General features: G+C 41.7%; 1 protein-coding gene across 2 annotated transcripts in view; it reads left to right on the top strand.

Moving 5' to 3' along the window:
• The first annotated feature begins 7,967 nt into the window (after window positions 1-7,967).
• GRIN3A (glutamate ionotropic receptor NMDA type subunit 3A) overlaps window positions 7,968-24,184 on the top strand; it is a 150,907-nt gene continuing 134,690 nt past the window's right edge. For both annotated transcript variants that reach the window (XM_032860746.1, XM_032860747.1), the window contains exon 1: window positions 7,968-9,087. In XM_032860746.1, the coding sequence (XP_032716637.1) occupies window positions 8,389-9,087 (699 nt within the window). In that variant the 5' untranslated portion in view covers window positions 7,968-8,388. The remainder of the gene's footprint in view (window positions 9,088-24,184) is intronic.

The raw sequence follows: 24,184 nt of genomic DNA, 5'->3' as shown, positions 1-24,184 counted from the left end.
AGCCACCCAGGCACCCCTAGTTTCATTTCTTTAAGCCATGTCCCTTGACTAGGAAGACAAAGAAGACTCACTGGTATGAGCAGCATCAGAATGAAATAATGCCCAGGCAACCTGTAGACATTGTAGTCACTTGAAAACTGTGGATGCCGAAGCAAACAAACAATAGGGAATCTCCCCTAGCCATCCCACACATACACAAATGCCTGCACCACAAACTGTGGATCCTGCCAGGAAGAGGTTCCTGGCCACCCACTTCTGGAATGAAGATGATGTATTTTGGCACTGGGGAAGATACCAGTAAAAAAAAAAAAAAAAAAAAAAAAAAAAATCCATAATAGCAAATTTAAACCACATGATGGAGAGGCTGATAAACCAGGAAAATCACAGCTTGATTTAGAAAGCAGCAGGGAGCTAGTAGGGAGGCTTAAAGAGAAAGATTGAATAGCTAGTACAATGGAAAAGAAGATTGCTTTTGCTGAAGACCATTTTGAAACTCCACAGAAACATGAATGTGCCGCCAACCAGAGGAAGAACTTTAGGAAAGAGCCATACCAGGATGGGAGGAAACTCCGTATCTCCCAGTTAAAAAATATGAATGAGGATTAAGACAGATATGGTCATTAGAAACAAATGGGCTGCAAGTGTTTTCATTATCAGAAAAGCTCAGCCCTTATCTTAAGGGCATCAAATGTCAGAACTAAACAGGGGTCTTTTTGCCTGAGCACATCAGAGAAGCACCAGCCTCCACCCCACCAGCTCCACAAGATGCAGTCATCATAGTAGATGTTGTCTCCCCATTTTGATGGCTATAGGAGAAAAGGGGGTGTAGTTCTGTGCCTGCCTTAAGCTGTGGAACCGTGGGCTATCATTTATTGACTCTCTGCCTCAGGCATCAGCTATTCATTACTGATTTAAAACTAGATAAATATATTAATATGTCTACTCTCTTTGACATGAGAGAGAATGAAAAAAATTCTGCGGGAAAGCATAAAGGTCTTCAAAGAGGTGTCATCCCGTTCTGGACTATAGTACTTACTGTTTTCAACCTGCCTCATCTTAATCATTAGACGAGCATTCTTGATGGATGAAATGTTTTCCCATTGAGTTCTTTGTAGAGTTCCATGTGATCACAAGCTAATCATTGCTGCTCTATCTCAGTCTTGCTCAGTTTACTCTCCGTAGCCTACCCTGCAGTGATAGTACTGTTGGAGGTAGGGGCCCACTGACATTTTTTTTAAAAGAGTTATGTATTTACTTGAGAGAGAGAGAGAGAGAAGGCACATGTGTGCACGTGAGTGGGTGGGAGGGGCAGTAGAGGAGGGAAAGAATCCTCAAGCAGACTCCCCGTTGAGCACAGTGCCCATACAAGACTTGATCCCATGATCCTGAGATCATGACTTGAGTTGAAATCAAGAGACAGGTGCTTAACCCACTGAGCCACCCAGGCACCTCCAAATGATTTTTCTAACCCAGTGATGGCACACCAAAAGAAAAGGGACAGTGTATTTTTGAGGGGAATTCAAATTCTGGAAGAGGTATTTCTATTTTGGTAACAATTTCTATGACTAACCCTTATTTCAAAGAGAGGTGCAGTTCTCAGAAGGTTCTCCTTCAGCATAATCATGAGATTTTTTTTTCCTGTCTGCATCAATGGTAGCACCTAGAAATGGCATGGAGGAAAATTCTGCTCAGCAGAAGTTTACACATGAAAATATGACATATATCCAAACCCATCTTTGAGTGATCTAGCTTATATCATCCAAACTCTTCAATCTTTTGATCAAGATAGAAGTCTTGGGGCACCTGGGTGGCTCAGTCATTGAGCTTCTGCCTTGGGCTTGGGTCATGATCCCAGGGTTCTGGGATTGAGCCCCACATTGGGCTCCTTGCTTGGCAGGAAGCCTTCTACTTCCTCTCCCCTTCCCCTACCTATGTTCCCTCTCTCGTTGTGTCTCTGTCAAATAAATAAAATCTTTTTAAAAATGTATTAAAATGTCTAGAGTGGGTATTTACATACTCTGACAGTGGAAATCAAGTAACTTTATGTTCATCCCTGTACATTAGTGGTTCTAGTGCCAGTCAGGCTTGACCATCATGTTTCCATTCAAACTCGGAAGTGGAAATGAAAAGAGTTTGGACTTTGGATTCAGAGATCAAATCTGTTTTGCCTCCCCATTCTTAGCAAATGACTCAACCTCACCAAGCATGAATTTCATCATCTATAAAATAAGGATAACACAGTCTATCGAATCATAAAATTAAAATATCATGCATGTAAGCTGTCCCACACGTAGAAGTCATTCAAGATAATAAGCTCTAGAATGATAAAGATTTCATATTTCTTGTCTTCTAATAAAAAAAAAATCCCTTCCATAGAGCCTCCTTCTAAAGAAACAAAAATTGTTTTTCTTAAAAAAAAAAAAATGCTTTTCCGGATGTAAGGCATGAGAACCATGAAGGCATATAGCCTTTGCAAAAGTTCCGAATTCTTTGGCTACAGCTCTAAAATTTGTGCTACAAACTGGGCACAAAAAAAAGTCCTTTAAAAATGTTGTGGTCTGTTATGGGCCAAGTTTTATTTCAAAACTCATTTGGATAAACACTAAATTGGAATGATGATTACCAAAGGGGAAAAAAAGAGAGCGAGAGAGTGAGAGACTGAGAGAGACTGCCACATTGGCCTTTCCAAGTCCTATCTGAGTTTCCTGTAGTGTGTGGTTTAGGAGAAGAATTAGGAAATCCAAACACTCAGCCAATAATCCTGGTAGATGTTGAAAAGGCCACGCACTTGTCACAACTGATAACATACTCCCCTGACAATAACTAGACCGAGGACACCACAGTGTTCTTTCTCAGAGCTGAAAGGCAAACAAGTATTGGTAGTTCCTAATTTGTTGATAGGTAATAGTCCTGGCCTGAATTTGGTTTCCTGGGTGTAGGAGATCATATGGTACAAAGGAGGAAACATTTCCCTTTATATTTTCCAGTGTCACAGCAAAGACTGAGCATTATTTGAAATAGATAAGACATCTCATTTTTTGCTTCCCTTTCTTTGCACCATTTTCCTAGCTCCCAATGCTCCTTTTCTCTTATTCCAGTCCCTTGGGTTGCCTAAAATTCCTTTGGTGAAATCCTACCTAGTCCTTTCTTATGTCCCTAAATCTCCTTATAAGGCAAAATGAATGCCTTCCCCCTATTGAAAAGAAATTCCCAACAGGATATTAATTTTACAATAATCAGGATTAAATAATTTATCCGAATAATCCCATAATCACAAAAGTTACTTGTATTTTTTGAAGAGAATGACTAGTGACAAAATTAATACCTAATAAGTAGAATATCAGAACAGTGTTACAAGGTATCAAGTGAATATAGGCTTTTTTTAAAATTGGGGGAACAAAAAAGGATAATTAGGCTTTAGATAGATTGGCCTTTAGGGTCTGCTCCTCAAAATTGACCTGATTTTTCTGTGATTCATTTCATCCTCAAATTCTGCTACCATCGCTTCTCTACCAACTCCACATATTTTTTAAAATGTTTATTATTTAAGTATAGTTGATATACAACGTTATATTAGCTTAAGGAGCACAACACGATGATTCCACAATTCTATATGTTACACAGTGTTCACCACAAGGGTAATTAACCATCTGTCACCACACAATGTTATTATGGTATTATTGACTATCTTCCCTATGCTGTACTTTTCATCTCTGTGACTTATTTATTTTGTAACTGGAAGTTTGTGCCTCTTCGTCCCCTTCACCTACTTCACTCATCGCCCCTCCAACCTCCTGCCTAGTGACAACCACCACTTTGTTCTCTATATTTATGATTCTGTTTCTGTTTTTTCTTTGTTTGTTCCTTTGTTTTGTTTGCTTGTTTTTACCCAGGAGGATTCCCATAACAACAGGGTCTCTGGCAATAGAGACAAGAACTGATGTGGGAGAGGGTACAATTTGGGCTTATGGAATTATTAGGCAGAGGTGAGCACTTTTTTTCATCTGAATATTGATAAAAACAGCAACAACAACCACCTCCATTGCTAATATTGCATAAAAGGCTGACCCGGAGATAGGAACATGGCATTTAATATTCTTGCCTATCTACACAAAGCTAAATATGGGTAGAACTTGAAATCCGTCAGGCTAAAAGGAAAGAAAAAAGGTAATTTCCCAAGCCTTTATAAATATGTGACTGAACCAAAAGGCCTACAGAAAGCCTCCCACTCCCATGGAACTTGAAAAGGGTTCGCAGGAGTCCACACACTGCCGTGTAGACAACTGCCAAGAGCTGTCACCACAACCCCAGTACAAAGAAGGAATCTGTGCTTCAGGAGGTTAAATGTTGCACCCAGAGGGAAACGGTGCTGAAAATAGAATCCAAGTTTCTGACTCCCACAGCATCCTTCGTGGCAGCCTTTCCTGGGCTACCTCCAGAATATCTCAGCTTTTAGTTTACCGGTTACTGGTACCAGAAAGCACAGATGTGCACAAAAGCACCTTTTAAATTGTGAGCATTTGGATTTGTTTTTGTTTATTTGACTCTCCAACATGGGTTCTTAGATCAGTAGTTCTCATTTAGAATTTGGTAAAAAAAAGAGCTTCATCTTCTCTGGGTGAGCCAATTTTGAGATTTGGCTGATTCTTGCTACCAAGAATGCAGCTGGGATGAACTTAGAATCTCGAATTCATGCTGCCACTCACTATGCAATGACTTTGTGCAAATAACTCAACTTTTCTCAAATATAAATATAATATATATATATATACATACAAATATAATATCCTATCCTATAGAATGGGAATAATTAACACTAATCTGATAAAGTGGTTTTATGATTTGACAGTAATGTCCTCTCTCACATGGATTATTGCCAACAGCCTTATATCTGGTCTCCTGACTCCTACCCTTGCCTACCTTTCATCTATTATCAATAGAGCGGCTAGAGTAGTCCTGTTAAAACATAAATCCCGTCACTCTTCTGCTTAACACCTGCCCCCATACCTTCTCATTCCCTTCAGAGTAGAAGCCAAAATTCTTCATTGGCTTACATTATCTTTCATCTCCTCATTGCTTCTCTGGCTTGACCTGTCACTGCACTTACCCTAGAGCATTTTGCTCCAGCAACCCTCAACCCCTCACTATTTTATTTTAAGGTTCTTATTTATTTATTTGAGAGAGATTGAGAGCAAGAGAGATCACAGAGGGAGAGGGAGGGGGAGAAGCAGACTTGCCACTGAGCAGAGACCCCGAGAGGAGGCTCAATCCCAGGACCCTGAGATTATGACCTGAGCAAAAGGCAGACACTTAACCTACTGAGCCACCCAGGTACCCTTGGACCCCTCACTATTCCTCAAATATGCCAGAAACACCCGGCCACAGGGCCTTTGCACTTGCTGTTTCCTCTACTTGGAAATTCTTGTCTTGAATGTTTATATAATTACCCCCTCACCTCTGTTTAACTCTTTATTGAAAAGTTTTCTTCTCAGTTTACCCTGGCTCTGCTATCTAAAATTACAACCTACTCTCCTCATGCTTCCCCTTTGCTGATCTACTTTTCTTCTTAGCATCAACTAATATCTCCTATATTTACTTCTTTGTATGCTTTATTGTCTTTCTCTCCCACTGGAATATAAGCTCAATGTCAGCATTTTGTTCACTCATTAAATATGTGGTTTGTGTGTGGCGGGGGACTCTCAACTTCTCTGATCTGGAATTTATCTATCCCCAGGACAGTTCTACAGCAATGCCTGGCACAGAGTAGGAGCTTAATAAATGGTTGTTGAACTGATGACTGAATCTAAAAGAGCTCTCAACATTATGTCCATTGAAACATGGAAAAGGAGGAGAAGAAGGAAGGGAAAAAAGAAAGGGAGAGGAGAGAAAAGGAGAGAAAAGAATCATGTCAGAGACACTCAGATGACAGTGATATGGATAAACAGAACCTAGCAGCAAAAGAAAATGAAAAGGGAGACAGTATATCATCATCAAAAAGCCCAGGAAAGAAACAAAAGATGAAGTACAGGAAGGAAGGGCTGTTCGTCACTGTGAACCCTCAGTATTTGCAAGATTTAGCTATGGTTTTATCATGAGCTGGTGGAGCACAATCCTTAGAACCTTGGGAATCATCCCCTCCTGTGAACAGGCAGTTCAGCTGGTCCCTCAAGGTGGTCATGGACTTGAGAGGCCTAAAGAATGTAGGATCAAATTAACCCACAGACCCATCTATTCTTTGTCACCATCTATTTTATTGAGAACCTGATTTGAATATGTATGTAATGCCAAGTACTAAGATAACCACTATAGGGCACGGTCATCATCTGGAATGTCACACTCCTTAATGCACACACACACACACACACACACACACACAGAAGCATATCTTCTTACTATACAATAAATAGATTCCCAGTTTTCCTGCAATGCAAGGACCACGAAATTCTATACTTTTCTTAATCAGTCCCCAATCAGTGGAATCCTCTGAAGCCTGCAAGAATTTCCAGCTCCATGCTTGGGGTGCTCTCTAGGGTCTCAGGAGGGACCCCTTCCCTTGCGGTTCATCCTTTATTATGATTTTCACTCCTTTTCTTTTCTGGCACCCCAGGTTTGCAGCAGCTATTCTGGTTGTCAGAAAAGTTTTGTTCTGAGATGCCTTTAAATGTCTGTTTTGAGGAAAACAGCATTCACTTTGCAACCTTCTTGGGAATTTTATTTAGCGAGAGCTTCTTCATCCCAAAGATTAAAAGCATGATGGAAACTTTAGCTCATGAATCAAAACAGCCCTCCAGAGTTAAAAGCTAGCTGTATTTGCATAACAATTTAGCAGCTCCAAACAGCAGGGCAAGGTCAGGTGAAATAAATCGCCAAGGTCACGGTTCTCTTGAAGTGGTACTGAAATTCAGAACAGCAGGTCCCCAGTCTTGCTTACCCCAAGGATGTGTCTCTAATCTCCTCCTAAAGGATACCAAGGCATAAAATAAATCTATTGCACGCGTGGAAACCACAGGCCTGCCCTTAACCCTCTCTTTGGCTTCTAATTTCAGATTCAGGTCCTGGAGGAAGAGACCAAATCCTAAACCACTGACTTCACTGCATTACCATACAAATGAAAGAACTTACTAGAAATAGTGATCTGGAGGGCTCTCAGTCTAAACTAGAAACTGCTGTTGACCGTGCTTGAAACTCCAAAAGTATTTTGAAGCTCTTTAATTTCTTGGTCAAATAATTGCTCCAAATTCACTTATCTACTTCCGAGAACCTAAAAACATGAGGAATCCTTAAAAACCGCAAAGGCGCACGTGCCCGAGAGAAGGAAGCCGAGGAGATTAAATGTGTAAATGATTCTGGCTTTGGTGCCCTTAGCGAGAAAAACCTTTAAAGCGCCACATGGAAGAGAAGCTCGTTACTCGTTGAAGTCCCAGCTTCTTAGAACCCAGCCCGGCGAACCACTGGATTTCAGATTCTTCAGGTACATCCGCATTCGGAATTCTCTGCGGCTCAGAGTCGCGCCCTCGCCTTCGCCCTCGCCCTCGCGGGTCTCACGGAATTTCGCAAACCAAGCCCCGGCGCCTTTGGGGAGCAGACTTTCCAGGGGCGCGGGAAGCGCCACCCGGGAATCTCACCATCAGTGGGCGTTTAGCGCAGCCAAGCGACAGGCTGACGCCAGGGCTCAGCAACAGGGAGGCGCCGGCTGAGGCGGGGAGAACTTTGCGCTCGGAGCAGAACCACCCTTTGCTGGCCAGTCGCGTCGCTCCTCCGAGGAAGCAGGCGGCGGAGGCGACTGGGCGGAAAGAGGAGCGAAGCAAGGAAAAGAGGAAGTAGCGAGACAGGAAGAAAGATGAAGCCAGTGCCGGGGGGGCCCGCCAGAGGGTGGCGGACGGTGGAGCAAGGAGGATTTGGCTTCTTCTTCGCACTCCGGGCGTGAACGCTGCCTCCTGCGCGACCCCAAGGAAATTAGTGGGTCTCGCCTGGGCAGAAAAGGAAAAGAAAAGAATCCAAGTGAGCGCGTTGCCTCCTGGGTCGCGTTGCCCCCCTAGGAACTCCGGCGGCTTTCCAGCCCAGCCACGGGACCGGACGCAGTGCCCCAGCCGCCCTGCAGATGGGGAGAGCAGGGAACCGGCGCCCAAGCCTCGGGTGACCGACGCCGGCCCGCCCGCCTGCACGGCTCCGAGCAGGGACCGGGCGGGCGGAGGATGCGAGGCGGAGGCACCCGGGTGCGCTAGGCTCCAACTTGGATGGCTCGGAGACCGCTTCGGCTCCTGGGAGCGCTCCGCAGCGTAGAGTGAGCTGCCCGCGGGACCTGGGGGCGGAGACCTTAGGTAGCGGCTGGAGGGGGGGCGAGCCGGGCGCAGGAGGGGGCGCGCTTTCTCCCTGCGGGTCTCAGTAATGAGGAGACTGAGTTTGTGGTGGCTGCTGAGCAGGGTCTGTCTGCTGCTGCCGCCGCCCTGCGCTCTGGTGCTGGCCGGGGTGCCCGGCTCCTCCTCGCACCCGCAGCCCTGCCAGATCCTCAAGCGCATCGGGCACGCGGTGAGGGTGGGCGCGGTGCACTTGCAGCCCTGGACCACGGCCCCCCGCGTCGCCAGCCGCGCTCCGGACGGCAGCCGGGCAGGCGCCCAGAGGGATGAGCCCGAGCCAGGGACTTGGCGACCCCCGGCGCCTTCGCCGGGCGCACGTTGGTTGGGGAGCGCCCTGCATGGCCGGGGCCCGCCGCGCGCCCAGAAGCCCGGGGAGGGCGCCGGGGCCGAGACCCTGTGGCCTCGGGACGCCCTCCTCTTCGCCGTGGACAACCTGAACCGCGTGGAAGGTCTGCTGCCCTACAACCTCTCTTTGGAAGTCGTGATGGCCATCGAGGCGGGCCTGGGCGATCTGCCGCTCCTGCCTTTCTCCTCCCCAAGCTCGCCGTGGAGCAGTGACCCTTTCTCCTTTCTGCAGAGCGTGTGCCACACCGTGGTGGTGCAAGGGGTGTCGGCGCTGCTCGCCTTCCCCCAGAGCCAGGGTGAGATGATGGAGCTCGACTTGGTCAGCTCCGTCCTGCACATTCCGGTGATCAGCATCGTGCGCCACGAGTTTCCGCGGGAGAGTCAGGTGAGAGGAGTGGGGCGCCGCTTGGGGGCCGGGACCTTTATGGAGGGGAGGAGGGGAGAAAGAGGAAGGCTGAAGTCTGGAGGGACATGGGGCTTTACAACTTTGATTACTGTTTAAGGATCGGACCATGTCCATGGATGATTGTTTGAAGAGCCTCAGTAAAAGTAAAATAAGACAGTGTAAGTGCGGACAGAAATAAGAGGTAGGGGTAGCAGAATAAAGAAAGGAAGTGGGGGAAAATAAGCGAAAAAAAAAAAACACCTCATGTTTTGACGAGCTGGGAAAACCTAGTGGATGCTGGAGGGAAGTAGAAGTCAAAGTTCAGGAGCCTGGAGAACAATCGATTTTCTAAAGATGAGCTCGGGGGATGGGGATGTGAGATTCCTGACGACGCTAGAGTCTCTAACTCCCGAGAGGAAGTGAGCATGAGGCAGGAAGAGCTGCATCTGCTCTGACTTCTTTAGAAGGTGTGCCTGAGCCTTGGGCGGTGGTGTACGGAGAAAAAAAAAATCCCTCTGAATTCCTATGAGTAAACAGGAAATCTGCAATAGTACGGAAGCCATGGGTAAAGAAGGGCGGTTAATTACCCTTGGGCATTGAAATGCAGTAGTATTAATATCTGGTAGCGAAAAAATCGATGGGAGGACTCATTTGGGATTGGTTTTGTTTTTTTGTTTGTTTGTTTTGTTTTTTTGGTCCCTACCTACTATCTGTGTGATGTGGGCTCAGAGACTGGCTGTATGCAGTAGCTGTGTTCAGCCCATTTCTGTCTCAGTGATTTAGGACTAAAAACAGAAGAATCTAATGCATTCGTTTATATAGGTTAAAAAATTGAATGTATTTTCAATAAAATAAGCTATTTGTGAACTTACTATTGACAATAATGTACATATTTAAAGAGAGGGCGGGATCCTCTCAACAATGGGAGTTTAATGCATTTTGTGCATTATTTTTTTTTAATCAAAATATCAAGCTTCATTAAGCCTTGCACAAATATTTATGAAACAAATAGGTAATCTGTGTTGGCCCCATGGTAAAGATTGAGGAACTAAGGAAAGTTTTGGTCAGTGTACTAATAAAAGAGTCCAGACACTGGAGAATTTCTAACTCTACATATCATTTCACTATCCCTTTAGCAGGAAAAAAAATATTTTAATCTCTTTTCTTCCACTTTTGATATATATACAGAGATAAAAGCTAAAATGAGTAAGGCCAAATACAAGTGAAAAGTTTGGTAGAATCTATGCATAAAATATCGCGAGAGTACCAAAGATTTCTTTTTCTAGAAAAATGAATCTTACACTTTTAATCTTAGGAAGGCTGGGCACCCGCTACTTTCAGCAGTTGCCCAGAAGATTGCTATTTAATGCTGAACTATAGAGATTTGATCTGCAGAGTGCAGGCTAATTAACTTTTATCTAAAACATTTCCGTCACCTGAATCTGAATGACTGTAGGCAGCAGATGGGAAGGCAGGGAAAACACAGGTGCACAATGCTGCCAATGGCCAAAGTGTTATAAACATGAAATTGCATCCATAGGGTGCATCATTATTAATATATATGCAGAATCAGATTGAACAAAATGCAAGAGTCAGCATCACGTGCTTCTCATCATTGCTTCTTTATTACCTAATACTTCATAAGTTGCCAATAGTGTTCACAGTCTCCAGACTCCTTTCCATTTGTAGATTGTTTGGCAGGTCTTCAATAGCAAGAATTTCCCCCAAATTAGTGTTCCTTAGTTAGAAAGGAAATTGTGTTCCATGATGGATTTGTGCAGTATCCAGCACATTACAACTAGGGGACCAGAGAAACCGTGAAGCAGCGTCTAGAATCAGACAACTTCACAGCTTTACGACCACTGTGGGAACAGTCTTCTGGCGACAGCCCTTACAAGTTGCCAATAAAATGAACACGCCGCCAAGCACATCTACTTCTGTACTTCAATTCAGAAATGTATTTTAAATCACTGTTGTCACTGTTATTTTCATGACACACATCTTGAAAGGGAGAGATTATTATATTAACTCAGATCTTGTTTGCCCAACTGACATGGTCTCTCATTTATCTTTGTATTTTAAATTCCAACATATCCAACTTTTTACTTTTAGTATATCATTTACATGTCATTCTATAAGGTTGTATATTAAGAATGTCCAACTCAATGTCAAGTCACCATAATATATAATTTTAGGATATGACCATAATCTGCTTTCAGCAAAAATAATAACTGATCTTTCCCTTGTGTCTGCTAAAAAGCAGACCTTTCTCCCATACCCTGATGTGATTTAAAAAAAAACAACTTTCAAAATATAAAAGAATGTCAGAGTCATTTTATACATTAAATAAAAGTGGTTTAATTTAGCCACTGTTCTCATTGGATTCTACTGCCCAGTGACCCAATACACTGACGGGGTCAGTGCCTGAAAAAAGGATTCTAGAGGAAAGTGGACTTGTCCACACAAAGAAGTGAAATAAAATTGTATCCTCTTATTCAGACAAATCAAAATTGCTTGGGGCAGTAGCGACAACAATGTTTTCTCTCACTTTCTTTTGGGCGATTGATTTCCTTCATATGAAACTTTTAATTAATAAATAGTGGTTTTGATAGTGTTCTGCCATAGCTTGTGAATGGAAAGAGATATGACTGAAATGATCAACACCCTGAGGAAAGCATTATAGTTTTATTTCACTAAACTATTTATTGGAAACAAAAACATAAGACCATCAGTTTGTAAGATAATAAACTACCCACTTTCAGAAATCATATATAATAAAAAATTCAGAAATCATACATAATAAAAGTTCATACAACATTACCACATAGGATAGGATCAAAGCACCTTTCCATCTGAAAAATTCTGACTTGACTTTACAATCAAACCTCCACTTGAGGCTAACTCATTCTATTAAAATGATAATTTCTTACTTCTAAATTCTGTCCCCACGACCTTCAAGTAATGATGCTGCCTATGGATCCAGTTACATTTAAGTTATATTAAGTTCCAATAATTGTTCTTTCTCTTCCATTCCATACTACCTTCTCTTCTAGGGATTTTGTATAGTTTCTCCAAAGTTAACTCCTTGAAATTTACCTGCTCAGTTAGTGACAGATACAGGTTTCTTTCTAAAATGTATATTTCAAGTTAATTCCATATTGGTGCCCTTAAGCAGAGTTAATGGAATAATATAATTAGCTTGGATCCAAACCCAGGTGATCAAAAACGGACTCAGGGCCCCTCCCTGGGTGGCACAGTTGGTTGAGCAGTGGACTCTTGATTCCGGCTCAGGTCTTGATCTCAGGGTCCTGAGTTGAGTCACACTTGGGCTCCCCGCTCACCGGGGAGTCTGCGTCTCTACTTCTCCATCTCCCTCTACCCCTTCTGCTACTCAGGAATGCGCGCGCGCGCACACACACACACTCCTCTTTCTTTTTTTTTTTTTTAAATAAATAAATAAATATTTAAAAAAATAAAAAACAAAAAGTGACTGTATTACATTTTTTTTTGTTTCGTTGGGTTTTTTTATGTGTATTACTGTTTTTAACTTAAGTTGAACGTACCAACCACAGTTCGCCAAACTCATGAGCCGTATATGCTAATTAATATGTTTATTCCCATGGAAATACAATGTTCTTAGATGGTCCCTTTTCTCTGACAACACAGTACTAAATACCCGAGCCTATTTATTAGTTTGGCTATTTATTAGCCCAGTGCCACTTCTGACACAGGGACCACAACAATAATACCACTAAGGCACAGGTTCTCCCCACTATCTGAAAGTAAAGCAGTCCTATAAAATCTTTCATAAGCCGAAGTGGCATAAAGTGAAGTATTCTCCGCTTTCCGAAAGTTTGTGTAATACCACTTCACGTTGAGGAAAGACTTACATTAGCACCTGCTTTCCCTAATGGAAAAAGTTCAGAAGGGGATTTTCGCTTTTATGAAAGGAAAGTGGCATAATGTGGAGTTTCAGAAAGTGGGGAAAGCTGGTAGTGCCGCTTTAGCCAAGGTTTTGCCCTCAATCGTGGTCCCGGAAGTAGATGATTTCTCCTCCCCTGACGTAGCGTCAAAGGTCAGTAGTAGCTTCTGGTAGCGTCAAAGGTCGGTAGTAGCTTCCCGCCGGATCCGAATGCTCTCCGCTTTCTCCTCACTTCATTTTATCACATAGGTATTTTCTTATCTTACATCATCACCAGAGGAAGGTGAGTGCAATACAATAAGATATTTTGGTAAACAGACCATATTCACAAAATTTTTATTACAATAGATTGTTATAATTGTTTGGTTATTATTGTTAATCTCTTACTGTGCCTAATTTATAAATTAAACTTCATCGTGAGTATGTATGTATAGGAAAAACACAGTATTTATAGTATAGGTACTATTCATGATTTCAGGCATTCACTGTGGGTCTTGAAATGTGTCCCTCACGGATAAGGGGGGACTAATGTATATGTTAGGGGACAAGTAAAGGACATTTATTTTTTTAAAAGATCTACTCTCAACTGTATTGGTTTTCCTTGACTTGCTCCGTGCAAAGCACTGCTTTCTGTCCTCTGGGGGAAATATATTCTTCTGTTAATTCATGATGAATGTCTGATAGTAGCACCTAATTGCTGACTTGAAGATGAATGATTTCAAATTAAATGTCAAGTGATACAAAACTTTTCTTAGAAGTGATCTTTTACAGTCTCCTCTTGAGGTACAGAGGTGGGATTAATTTGTAAGTTTTTATTTTTAATTTGGGGATTTTTTTTTTGTTTTTATAATACTTAAATTTTTTTCCCAGACGAATAGATCAGAAGAGGTTAGCAGATACATTCACTGGGCAATTAATCTGTCTCACCCACTTTTCTTGTGCCTGCCACAGTGTAATCATAGAGAATATTTGGTCTTGACCTTTTTTGTCTATTCCATCTTAGAGTTAATTTATGATCGAATCAACTGAACTAAATATCTGCATCATCTGAAGACCAGTTTCATTGTTAATTCCTTAATACTTTATCTTTGGGTGTTGCAGAATCCACCATGGATTTTGTGCCGTTAGACTTTATTTAGTGAATACCTCCAGTCAAATTCCAGTCACGCTGGTTAAAAGGGCACAATATAATGGGAGGCACATTAAGTAACAGTCAAAAGGTTCTCAGCCTTCCTCTGCCTCTTACTGGCCATGTTATCTTGGGCAGGTGCCTCCATCTCTGAACATCTGTGCTTATCCGTCAAAAGAAGGTACTTACCAATCTGACAGAGTTGTTTTGTGAATCAGATGAAAAAACGAAGTACTTTGGGGAAATTTATAGTGTTAGCCAAACAACTGGTAGACAAGTGTTGGTCCGAAAAGAATCATCCAAGTCTTAGTTTTTCACTAATTCTCATTAGTAGTTACCGATCAAATTGGGATGAGATTCACTGTGTATCATGAATCTTCCTCCACCTTACCCTCCAATCCCTCATTTTCTTTCTCTTCAGGAAAAAAAAAAAAAAGTAGGTTTAACCCTCCATCAAAAAAGGAAAAAAAAAAAAAAGGAGGAGACTTCAAAATATGTTGCACATTTGCCCCAAAATAGAAGACGTGCCATAGGTACTATTTCTATACCGAGGGCAGATTTCCACCTATGACACATCTAACAGTTTCTAGACCCTTAGGTATTGCCATCAAAGCCTCAGTAAGATGCCCAAGGTTTTTCAGAATTGTTGGTCTCTTACATTGGTTAGAAGTTTTTCCTGTAAGCAAACTTCACAATAATAGAGTGTTCATTGAGAGTATCGCCTCTCCATCTGGCTCTTCTGATATTATTTTCACGGAAGTTTTTCTTGATGAAAAAAGCAGGGTGTTGGTTCATACTGGGCAAAAGCTTCTTCCCGGCTCTGCAGGAAGCCTGCTTCTCCCTCTTCCACTCCCCCTGCTTGTGTTCCCTCTCTCGCTTTCTCTCTCTCTCTCTGTCTCTCTGTCAAATAAGTAAATAATCTTTAGGGGCTGGGGGAAGCTCCTTATCTCATCTTGGACAGATAAGAGTTTGCAAACCAGCTACTCTGAGTATCATTGTCCTAGGCAACTATAGGGGGCAGGGGGCTCTCATAGCAAGATACTGTTCATTTTGGTGATATCACTAAATGTAGAGATGAGACTCTCATTGTCTCTTGTCCTGCCAACTCTAGCTACTGCCACTCACATACACAGAAAAGTAGAGGAAGTGTATGACACCGGAAATGTGATGCTGAATCTATAAAACTAGGCAAGAAGGAAGAAAGAACGTCTCAGCATCTGCCACATTGCTTTTTGAGTGAATGCATGAATAACAAACTAATGGGAATCATTAAGCCATTCATTTGTCTTTCTCAGATCTTTTCTTTATGGGATAGTGGGAGAAAAGAGCAATGGGGAAAAGGTGAACTAAGAGTAAGCCAGGTGCCTGTCCCTGCTCTCACTTTGTCCCTTCCCTTAACCCAACCTAACACCTCAGCCAGATTTTCAGTTCTCCTTCTGAGTATGTAAGATTCAGTCACTCTCGGGGGACACTGGGATCTCCTGCATTGAGGGAGCAGGCTGATCATACAGACCTGGACTTGTATTGAGTCAGTCGGGGTAAATACTGACACTGAAAGGCTAGTATCTGGCTGGCCAGGGATGGTCTCCTGGTAGAGATGAGCCTTTAAGGATTCAAGTGGTAAAGAAACAGGATGACTTCCTTTTTTAGCCAGGCTGAATTATGCCCACAATGTTTTTCATTTGAGTCACAGATTTAGGAAAAAATTCAATGAAATATTTTTGTAGCATTTATGCTTTTCAGGTCTTCAAAAATGTGCTCACAGAATCCTTCTAGCAGTCTTGTGAGGTAGAAAACAATATATACAACATACAGAGTACATGAGGAGCTATGCATTCTAGGAAAATAGAAGTCACCAAGAAGAAAAACAGACTAATAGCTCCTTCTAAATTCAGTGTATTTGTTAGCCTACAATCCAAGAACAGACTGGATCCATCACTGCCTTTGAATTAACTCAGAAAAGAGGATAAAAGAGAGACTCTAGTTCAAGTTTGATTGTTAAAAGCATATTTCATGCTAAATAGCCAGTAATGGGAATTGACTTAAATGAATCATGATATATCTTTACAGTGGAGTTCTATATACCCATTCAAATGAGATAGAAAAAAGATTTATATAATTTGTATAAAGTATGACCTTGATCCTGGAAACTATGAGTCCAGAATTTTATTTATAAAAATGGAAATAGAAGTCCATTTTTTCCCTATCCACACTTCTATTTATTTATTTTTTTCACACTTCTATATTTAAAAAAAAAGTATGTATTGCCTATGTGATTAAACATATTAAGAGAAATGGGGCGCCTGGGTGGCTCAGATGGTTAAGCGTCTGTCTGCCTTTGGCCTGGGTCATGATCTCAGGGTCCTGGGGTCGAGCCCAGCATCGGGCTCCCTGGTCAGCCTGCTTCCCTCTCACTCTCTGCTTGCCTCTGCTTACTTGTGATCTCTCTCTCTCTCTCAAATAAGTAAATATTTTTAAAAAAATTTTAAGAGAAAAAAGATAAGTCACCTTTACATTTCCTCACCAATGCTTTTGATACTTCAATATGAAAATATAAATTTTAGGGAAAAATAAATCGTAGAGTATGTTTAGATTTATCAGAGTCCTTTCACATCTGTTTTTCATTTTATCCTCACAATTACTTTCTGAGGTGAGCAAGACAAGTAGTATTTATTACCTTTACTTTGCAAATGAGACAAGAGTAACATAAATGAAAGAAATACAAAGCTGGCATTAAGAGAAGAGGCTTTTGCGAAACACAGACTTCTGTTTGACTCTTAGCTTTACAACTCTCTAGACCTCTTCCCTTGGGAAATATGTCTCAATTTCTTGATCCATAAAATATGACTATCTCCTAAAGTTGTGGTGAGGATGACACCATGTATGCAAAGTTCTAAGCACAGCACCTAGAGCACTCTGTGTTCTTATTATGATAATGCTCATTCTTTTGATGTAAAGTGTTGACATGGCAAGATTAATAAAAACTGAAATTATCGAGTAAGAACTCACATATTCCGGGTTGCTCTCCAGAGTATTCCTATATGCATTTTTTCTTAATTTTTTAAAAAGATTTATTTATTTATTCCAGAGAGAGAGAGAAAGGGAGGGTATGAGCAGGGGCAGGGCAGGGGTGGAGGGCAGAGGAAGAGGGAGAGAATCTCAAGCAGACTTCTGCTGAGCACGGAGCTGGCCCTGGGGCTCTATCTCACGACCCCTGAGATCCTGATCTGAGTCAAAACCAAGAGTCTGATGCTCAGCTGCCTGAGGCAGCTAGGTGCCCCTCTATATGCATTTTCAAGATGCACAGTGTATTCAAGCTTAGGAGATCCAATTCCCTTGCCCCAGCCCTTAGAAAAACAAAGAAAACTGCTGTTTTGAAACAGAGTTCCATTTTACTGAATCGCGCACCCTCAACTGAGGTGTATGTAAAATCCATTAGCAAAAAAGTGAACTTTGAGATCCGGTTTCAACTAGTTGCTCTATTGGTCGTGAATGGTTCTTTGGGTTGGTATGAGGAACTCATTTTTCTTGCTTTATCTACTACGCTAATTTCTCACAGGAGTCTCCCAGGAATTAAACTTAGGGAACAGTAGAACCATGAGCCAGGTGACATTTTAGACTTCTTGGGGGAAATGAGGTTGTTAGAGAGGGCAGACTAATTTGACATGGATTGAAGGTTCAGAAGTTTCTGCTGTTTCATACAGGCTTTATCTGTACTAATGTAACTGACTTGTGGCATATGTTAGCTCAAAAGTTTAGAGACAATAGCACTATTATATACTGAGGTTTACAGAAAATGGATACACATAAGGCAAACTGTGTTTTACTGAATGCTGACTATATTAAAACTGTTTGATGCATACAACTTTGAGGGACTTTTTACATGCCTGTTGCTATCCTGGTCATAAAAGTAATGCATATGTATGGACTACTCCCCATGGGTGTCCACAGATAACCTTGAGTAACATTTTGATATATTTTATTCTCTCAAGGTTAATGGTTAAAAATTTTTAGAAACCACAGAGTACAATTTAAGAAAGCCCTACTGTCAGTCCAGCTAGGTGTTGACATCAAAGGACAGGAGAGGAAAATCTTTTTTTTTTTTAATTTTCTGAAAACTCAGAGTTGGCAGGGCTTTTTGAAACTTGGGCACTCTGAGTTGATGGTATTTCTGTATTAAAAAGTGGTGTTTTCCTTTGTATTTGCAATCTAGCTTTATATTTTCAACATTCTGCCAATGGCTGAGTCTGTATAGTTCCAAACAATGGCTCAGTCTGGATCTTTCAGTACTATTCCTAAGAATGGCTTGGAAATGGGTTGTCACTACTCTCTTCTCAGCTAGGGGTGGTCATTAGCAGAACTTTTCGTGTTAAACACCTGGATGGCTGCAAAACCTACATATAATCTATTGGTATTTTTTGTATTGAAAACCTCAACTCAAAGCCAAGTCAAACAAAAGTTGGGTTAATACTCTCCAGATTAAAAATAAAAAATGTTTTAAAAAAATAATAAAATTAAAAAATGTTTTATTTCCATAAACAAAGTGAGATGCCCAGCATGTCTTCATCTAACAGAATCACAGTCTGGCAGATTGCAGAATTCTGTTTGTTCAGTCGCAGCCAGAGGTACTTAAACAGGGATTCCATTAAACAAAGAATTTGCTTCTGTATGTTGTGAATTTAATAGGTTCAGATGGAGAGCTGTTCTTGTTTTGATGCTATATAAGGAATTAATTTGAGTCACCTCATACAGTGTTCCACACATAAGGAAATGCTTCAGTGTATACCTGAAAATGAATGATAAATCCATGCCTGAGTTAATCAAGTATATCTTCACCCAGTGGGAGGCACAGAGAGCCATCTAGTGGTCCCTAAAAGACCGCTTTAAGTTAAAGCATCCTAGAAATCCAGCCTGACAAAGCAGGAGGGTTCCAAACAGCTTTTAAACGTGTCCCATGTTTGACTGTGGGAAATCTAGGTTAATCCATCACAGAACAGACCTTCCTCTGGCTCTAAGAAGACCCAGCAGACTCTGCTGTTTGGCCACCATATCTATAATTGCAGTTATAAACCTTAAAGATATCTGAAAATGTATGTCTCAAAGGGAGGAGAGGCAAATGCGAATGACTTTGACTAACTTCAGCAAGGCAGAGTGGCTAATTATTGTAATATTTACTATCGCTTTGGTTTATAATGCTTGAAAAGATGTAGCCATTTTATTGGGTTAAGCATATCCTTTGCTCCTTTATTTATAATTATTAGAAACGTATGTTCTTTGTGGATAATTCCAATAATTTAAAAAATGCCAAAGGATAAAATAAAAATCACCCATGAACCCAAAACATGGAGATCTAGGCATATGTATATATTATAAAATTGGGAACTATGCTATTTTACGATTTTTAACTTTTATATTATAAACATCTTCCCATGTCGTTAATCTTTTTTCCATTATTTTAGTAGCTAGAAAATTTGCCTTTGAATAGGTTATTTCATTTGTTTAACCCCTATTGCTTGAATCCAGGTATTTCGCACAGAAAAATCAGTAACACTTTAACCAAATGGACTTTACCAGACTCATCCTCCTTAACATTCCTTAATTTTTGGTGCTGTGCAATATGCTCTACTTGAGTTCTGGGACATCTTCATGGTTGTTTTGGGTTTGGGGGGATTTTTTTTTTTCCAGCTCTTTCATTATCTTGTACTGATTGTGCTTCTTGTCTTTGACCCTTTGTGGTAATAATCATAGAGCTGTGCTGTCCAATATGACAGCTGCCTGCCCTGTATGAATACTGGTTTTAATTAAAATGATGTAGAATGTAGAAGTTAGTATCTCAGGTGCTCTGACTACTCAGTGGCTATATGTGGGTAGTGGCTACTGTATTTGACAGCATGGACACACAACGTTTTCTATATTCATTGAAAGTTCTGTTGGACATTCTGTTGCTGTCAGAGGGCATGCAGTTGTAAGGAACAGAAACTCACTCCATGGAGCTTCAAGTGAGGGGTTTGTGCTGGAAACTACAGGAACCCGACCAGGAGCTGAGTTGCAGGAGGTACAGCTGGCCCGCGCTGCTGGAAAGTGCTGGGGTAGCTACTCCCTTCCCTTCCTCTGGGGCCCAAAAGCTCTTCTCTGGGCTCCTCTCTTCACAGTTGCTCCTTCCTTCTCTCCCAATACCAGCTTCTCCCGCTGCTGTGCCATAACTTCTGCATTGATGGGGTTCTGATTTACCGTGACAGGTTGTAGCCTGAACCTGGTAGGACTTTCAGCTCTAATCATCTGTGTGTTTTATATCTCTTAACTCACATTCCGCAGTTATCTAATGGGCTCAGACTATATGGATTGCTTCCCCATCCTTCTCCTGTTCTACGCCCTCCCTTAGTCCAATCAGCAAAGGCCAGATTTCTGAGTTAAGTGTTCAATAGAAGCTTTAGAATATAGCAGTAAATAAAACAGCAAAACTCCTCCTCTCAAAGAATTTACATTCCTGTAGGGGAAATAGACAATAAGATATGCAAACATAAATATAATATTTTTAAGTAGAGGCAAGTGCAATGTAGAAAAATAAAGCAGGGTCAAGGATTAGAGTATGACTATGATTAGTCACTAAGGCCTGTCTGAAGAGGTGACACCTGAGCAGAGAATGAGGAAGTGAATCATGTAGATTTCTAAGGGAAGAGCATTAGGAGCAGAGAGAACAAAAGTACAAAACCCCTGAGGTAGGAATGAGCATAGCAATAAATATTTACGGAATAAATGAATAAATAGACTATCCGAGGTACTAGCCATTATGACATTTGTCAGTGGGCACATCTTCAAAGAAGGTACAAATAGTGAGACAATAACCAGATCTAGCATACTCTGACATAGGGCTATTTTCCAAGGTGTAGACTCCTGAATTTGTTCCTTGCTTATAGCAATATCAGGAATTTCTAACTGGAATTCCCTGTTATATCTCATTCTCACCTTAAATTCAAAATATGTAAAGATACCCTAAGGTGGCATCCCCTCTCACCGGTAACAAGAATTCTTATGCCATCTTGGACCTCTCTCTTTTCGTCAGGTTCTGTTGGCTTCCTTAGTATACTTCCTCTGTCTTCTTCTTTCCTTCTTTTCACACAGCATTAGCTCCTTCCGCCAATACTCTTGAATAGCCTCTATAGCTCTCCTTTCTTTCCTGCAAACCATTCTGCACCCTGCTGCTAGATGAATCTTCTGAAAGCAAAGCAACTTTCATTCATTTATTCGTTCTTCATTTTTTATTCAACAAATACTTAGCAAGTATAACGCACTAAGCTTCATGCCACCTCCCTGCTCAAAAGCCATTTTACTGTGGCAGTATTACCATTTGTTTTCCATGCCCCAGTACTCCTGAGGGATGAAACACACGTTAAATAACAATGATTCACTACAGGAGTAGTTCCCAGAATTGGAGCAGGGTACACCATGCTTAAGAGAATTTATCAGATTCTCCAAGTTTTCTGATTATATTTCAAAAAAGCCTTCCATCCCCCACTCTCAAGATTGTGACATGCCTCTCCGGAAGCTAGAGAAACACAGGTTAATAATTAGCAAACTTACAGAAACTGGTTCTCACGACCTTTCACAAACATGTGCAAATAACTCTTTCCAATTCATGACATTCTTCTGAGATACAGGTGTCCAGAAAGCATAAGATCTCTAGGAATAGAAATGTGTGTGCGTGTGTGTGTGTGTGTGTGTGTGTATGTGTGTGATTTAAAAAAAAAATCAATAAATGTAAGTTATTACATTAAAAAGCATTTCTCTATTATATATCTATATAGAAAGACAGATATATACCCGAGTTCTCCTGATTTGCTGATGAATTAAGCTCCTATTCAAAATTGATTTTTCCATTGAAACAATATTATCTGGGGCTGTTAAGACCGCAGGCCAGGCCACAAAATGCTGGTTAGCCCATGCTGTGACAGAATTCTGGTGTTAGTTCTGTAGACACTGAACACTATCTGTTACAGGCTCTTTCTGTTTCAGACCAAGGGGATACGGAGTAAGGAGGAAAACCAGAAGAAAACCTAGCTTTCGCTTGTAATTCCAGAGTCATCTGTATAGTCTTGGAAAACCTCTCTGAGTCTCCGTTTTTTCTGTTACAAATTATAAATAGTTGCTCATTAAGCAGGTATTGGTGAAGTCCTTACTGTGCTGTTTTAAAGAATCGATATGGGTTCCAGGAAGATAATATCCACTAAAAATACTTTGTAAATTCATGTTTAAAAAACAAATGAGGGGTGCCTGGTGGCTCAGCAGGTTCAGCATCTTACTCTTGATTTTGGCTCAGGTCGTGATCTCAGGGTGGTGAGGTCAAGCCCTGCATCGGGCTCCCTGCTCAGTGGGAGTCTGCTTGAGATCCCCTCTCTCTAAAATAAATAAACAAATCTTTAAAAGGAAAGAAAAACAGATGAGAAGCATTTTTATTGATCTAGGTAAACACTTGTCGTTCCACTTTTGGAAATTCAGGACTTACCTTCCCCAGTACTGATTTGGCAGTGGGAATAGCCCACCCGTGTCCTGTCCTCCTGAACCAGAGTGGTCAGACTATAATTCTGAAATGGTCAGCAGCAGCTGGGAGGGGAGGAAAGGAGAACAGGGCAGTTTCACGTTTCCAGAAAAGTGCTTCTCCTGAATTCCCCTAGAGTCCAGTACTCTATCCTAGGCCTAAAGAGGAGAGGAAGGGGCTTTGAAGAGCTGACAGGATAGGAAAGCTACAGCCAGGATGCAGGTTAGAATGAGAGACACTTTGGAAATCAAATATGGAAGCTCAGATTGCCCACTAATATCCGTAGAAAACACGTTAGTTCAGAGTTAAGATTTTGTCTGTTTCTAAATAATATTTTGTAATGGACTAGGATCCTGGAAAATAATCAAATCTCATTCTCACCTTCATTCCAAGTCCCCCTTTAATTAACACTAGCTGGGTAGCAGCCACTTAAAATCTTTCAATTTCCATGTTTCAGAATTACTTCTGGGTTCCCCACCACCACCACCACCCCCACCCCCACCCCAGGCCAGGAGAACCCTGAGGATCCCCTTTGTGCAGAGCAACACAGGGAAAGATCAGGAATAAACCAACAGGTTTAACCTTGGCCACACCATCCATGCCTCCAGTACCTGACTGTCCTAGCCGACTTCCCTGTCTCTGTCCATGGCTCTTCCCTGCCAGTCTCCAAACTGCTGTCAGAAAGAGAAGCCGTCACTGGCCGCCTCAGTCCCTCCCCTCCCCTAAAACGGCAGCAGCATCGTGCCCGGTTCATGCCTGTGGGTACTGCCTTTGTAACTTTGGTGGTATCTCGGCATCACCTACAGCTACTGATTTTTAAAATTACTGTTTTACTTAAATAAATTCATTAAAAAAAAAAACTGTTTTATGGTGACGTCAGTGAAGAACCAGCCCCCCTTGCTGCAAATAGAAAAAAGGTAACGCCATAAAATAAGTACACCATGAAAACGAAATCATTCTAGCATGGTAGCTTTTCCTGAGCTCTTTGAAACGGGAACATTTCTAGGTGAGAGGGAAGTGTTAAAGGCATACCGACACCAAATGGAGGCTCTCTTCTAGATTTAGCAGAAGGATTAAACACTAATTGAAAAGGGATTAACTTTCTTACAGTGTGATTCAGTGTTATTTAATGCCAAGTCCCTGATCAACCTAAGATTCTCTCATGAACCACCTCCCCTCTGCCAGCTTCTAACCTGTAGGCTGAATTCTGAGCAGCCTGGTGCGGCAGTCAGGACTCTCCATTATCTGAGCTTTGCTTAACTCTTCTCATTTCTTCCTGATACTACCCCTCAGCCCTTGCTCTCTGCTCAGCAGTGCCGCAGCGCACAGTGCTATTCCAAGCCTTGGCACGGGCTGTTCTCACTGCCTGGAATGCTCTTTCCCCTCACGTCTGCCTGAAACTCCTGTTTGGCCTTCAGACCTTTGCTCAGATATCACCTGTGCCCATTCTCTCTGCCACCGTCAACCACTTCCACTTCTTCGTGACCTTTCTACTTGTACATTCTTCTTT

This window comes from Lontra canadensis, unplaced genomic scaffold, assembly GCF_010015895.1.
Source record: "Lontra canadensis isolate GAN:19392208 unplaced genomic scaffold, GSC_riverotter_1.0 scaffold19, whole genome shotgun sequence".
Taxonomy (NCBI): Eukaryota; Metazoa; Chordata; class Mammalia; order Carnivora; family Mustelidae; genus Lontra; species Lontra canadensis.
The sequence above is the reverse complement of the archived record's forward strand: the minus strand, read 5'-3'. Positions and strand labels throughout refer to the sequence as shown.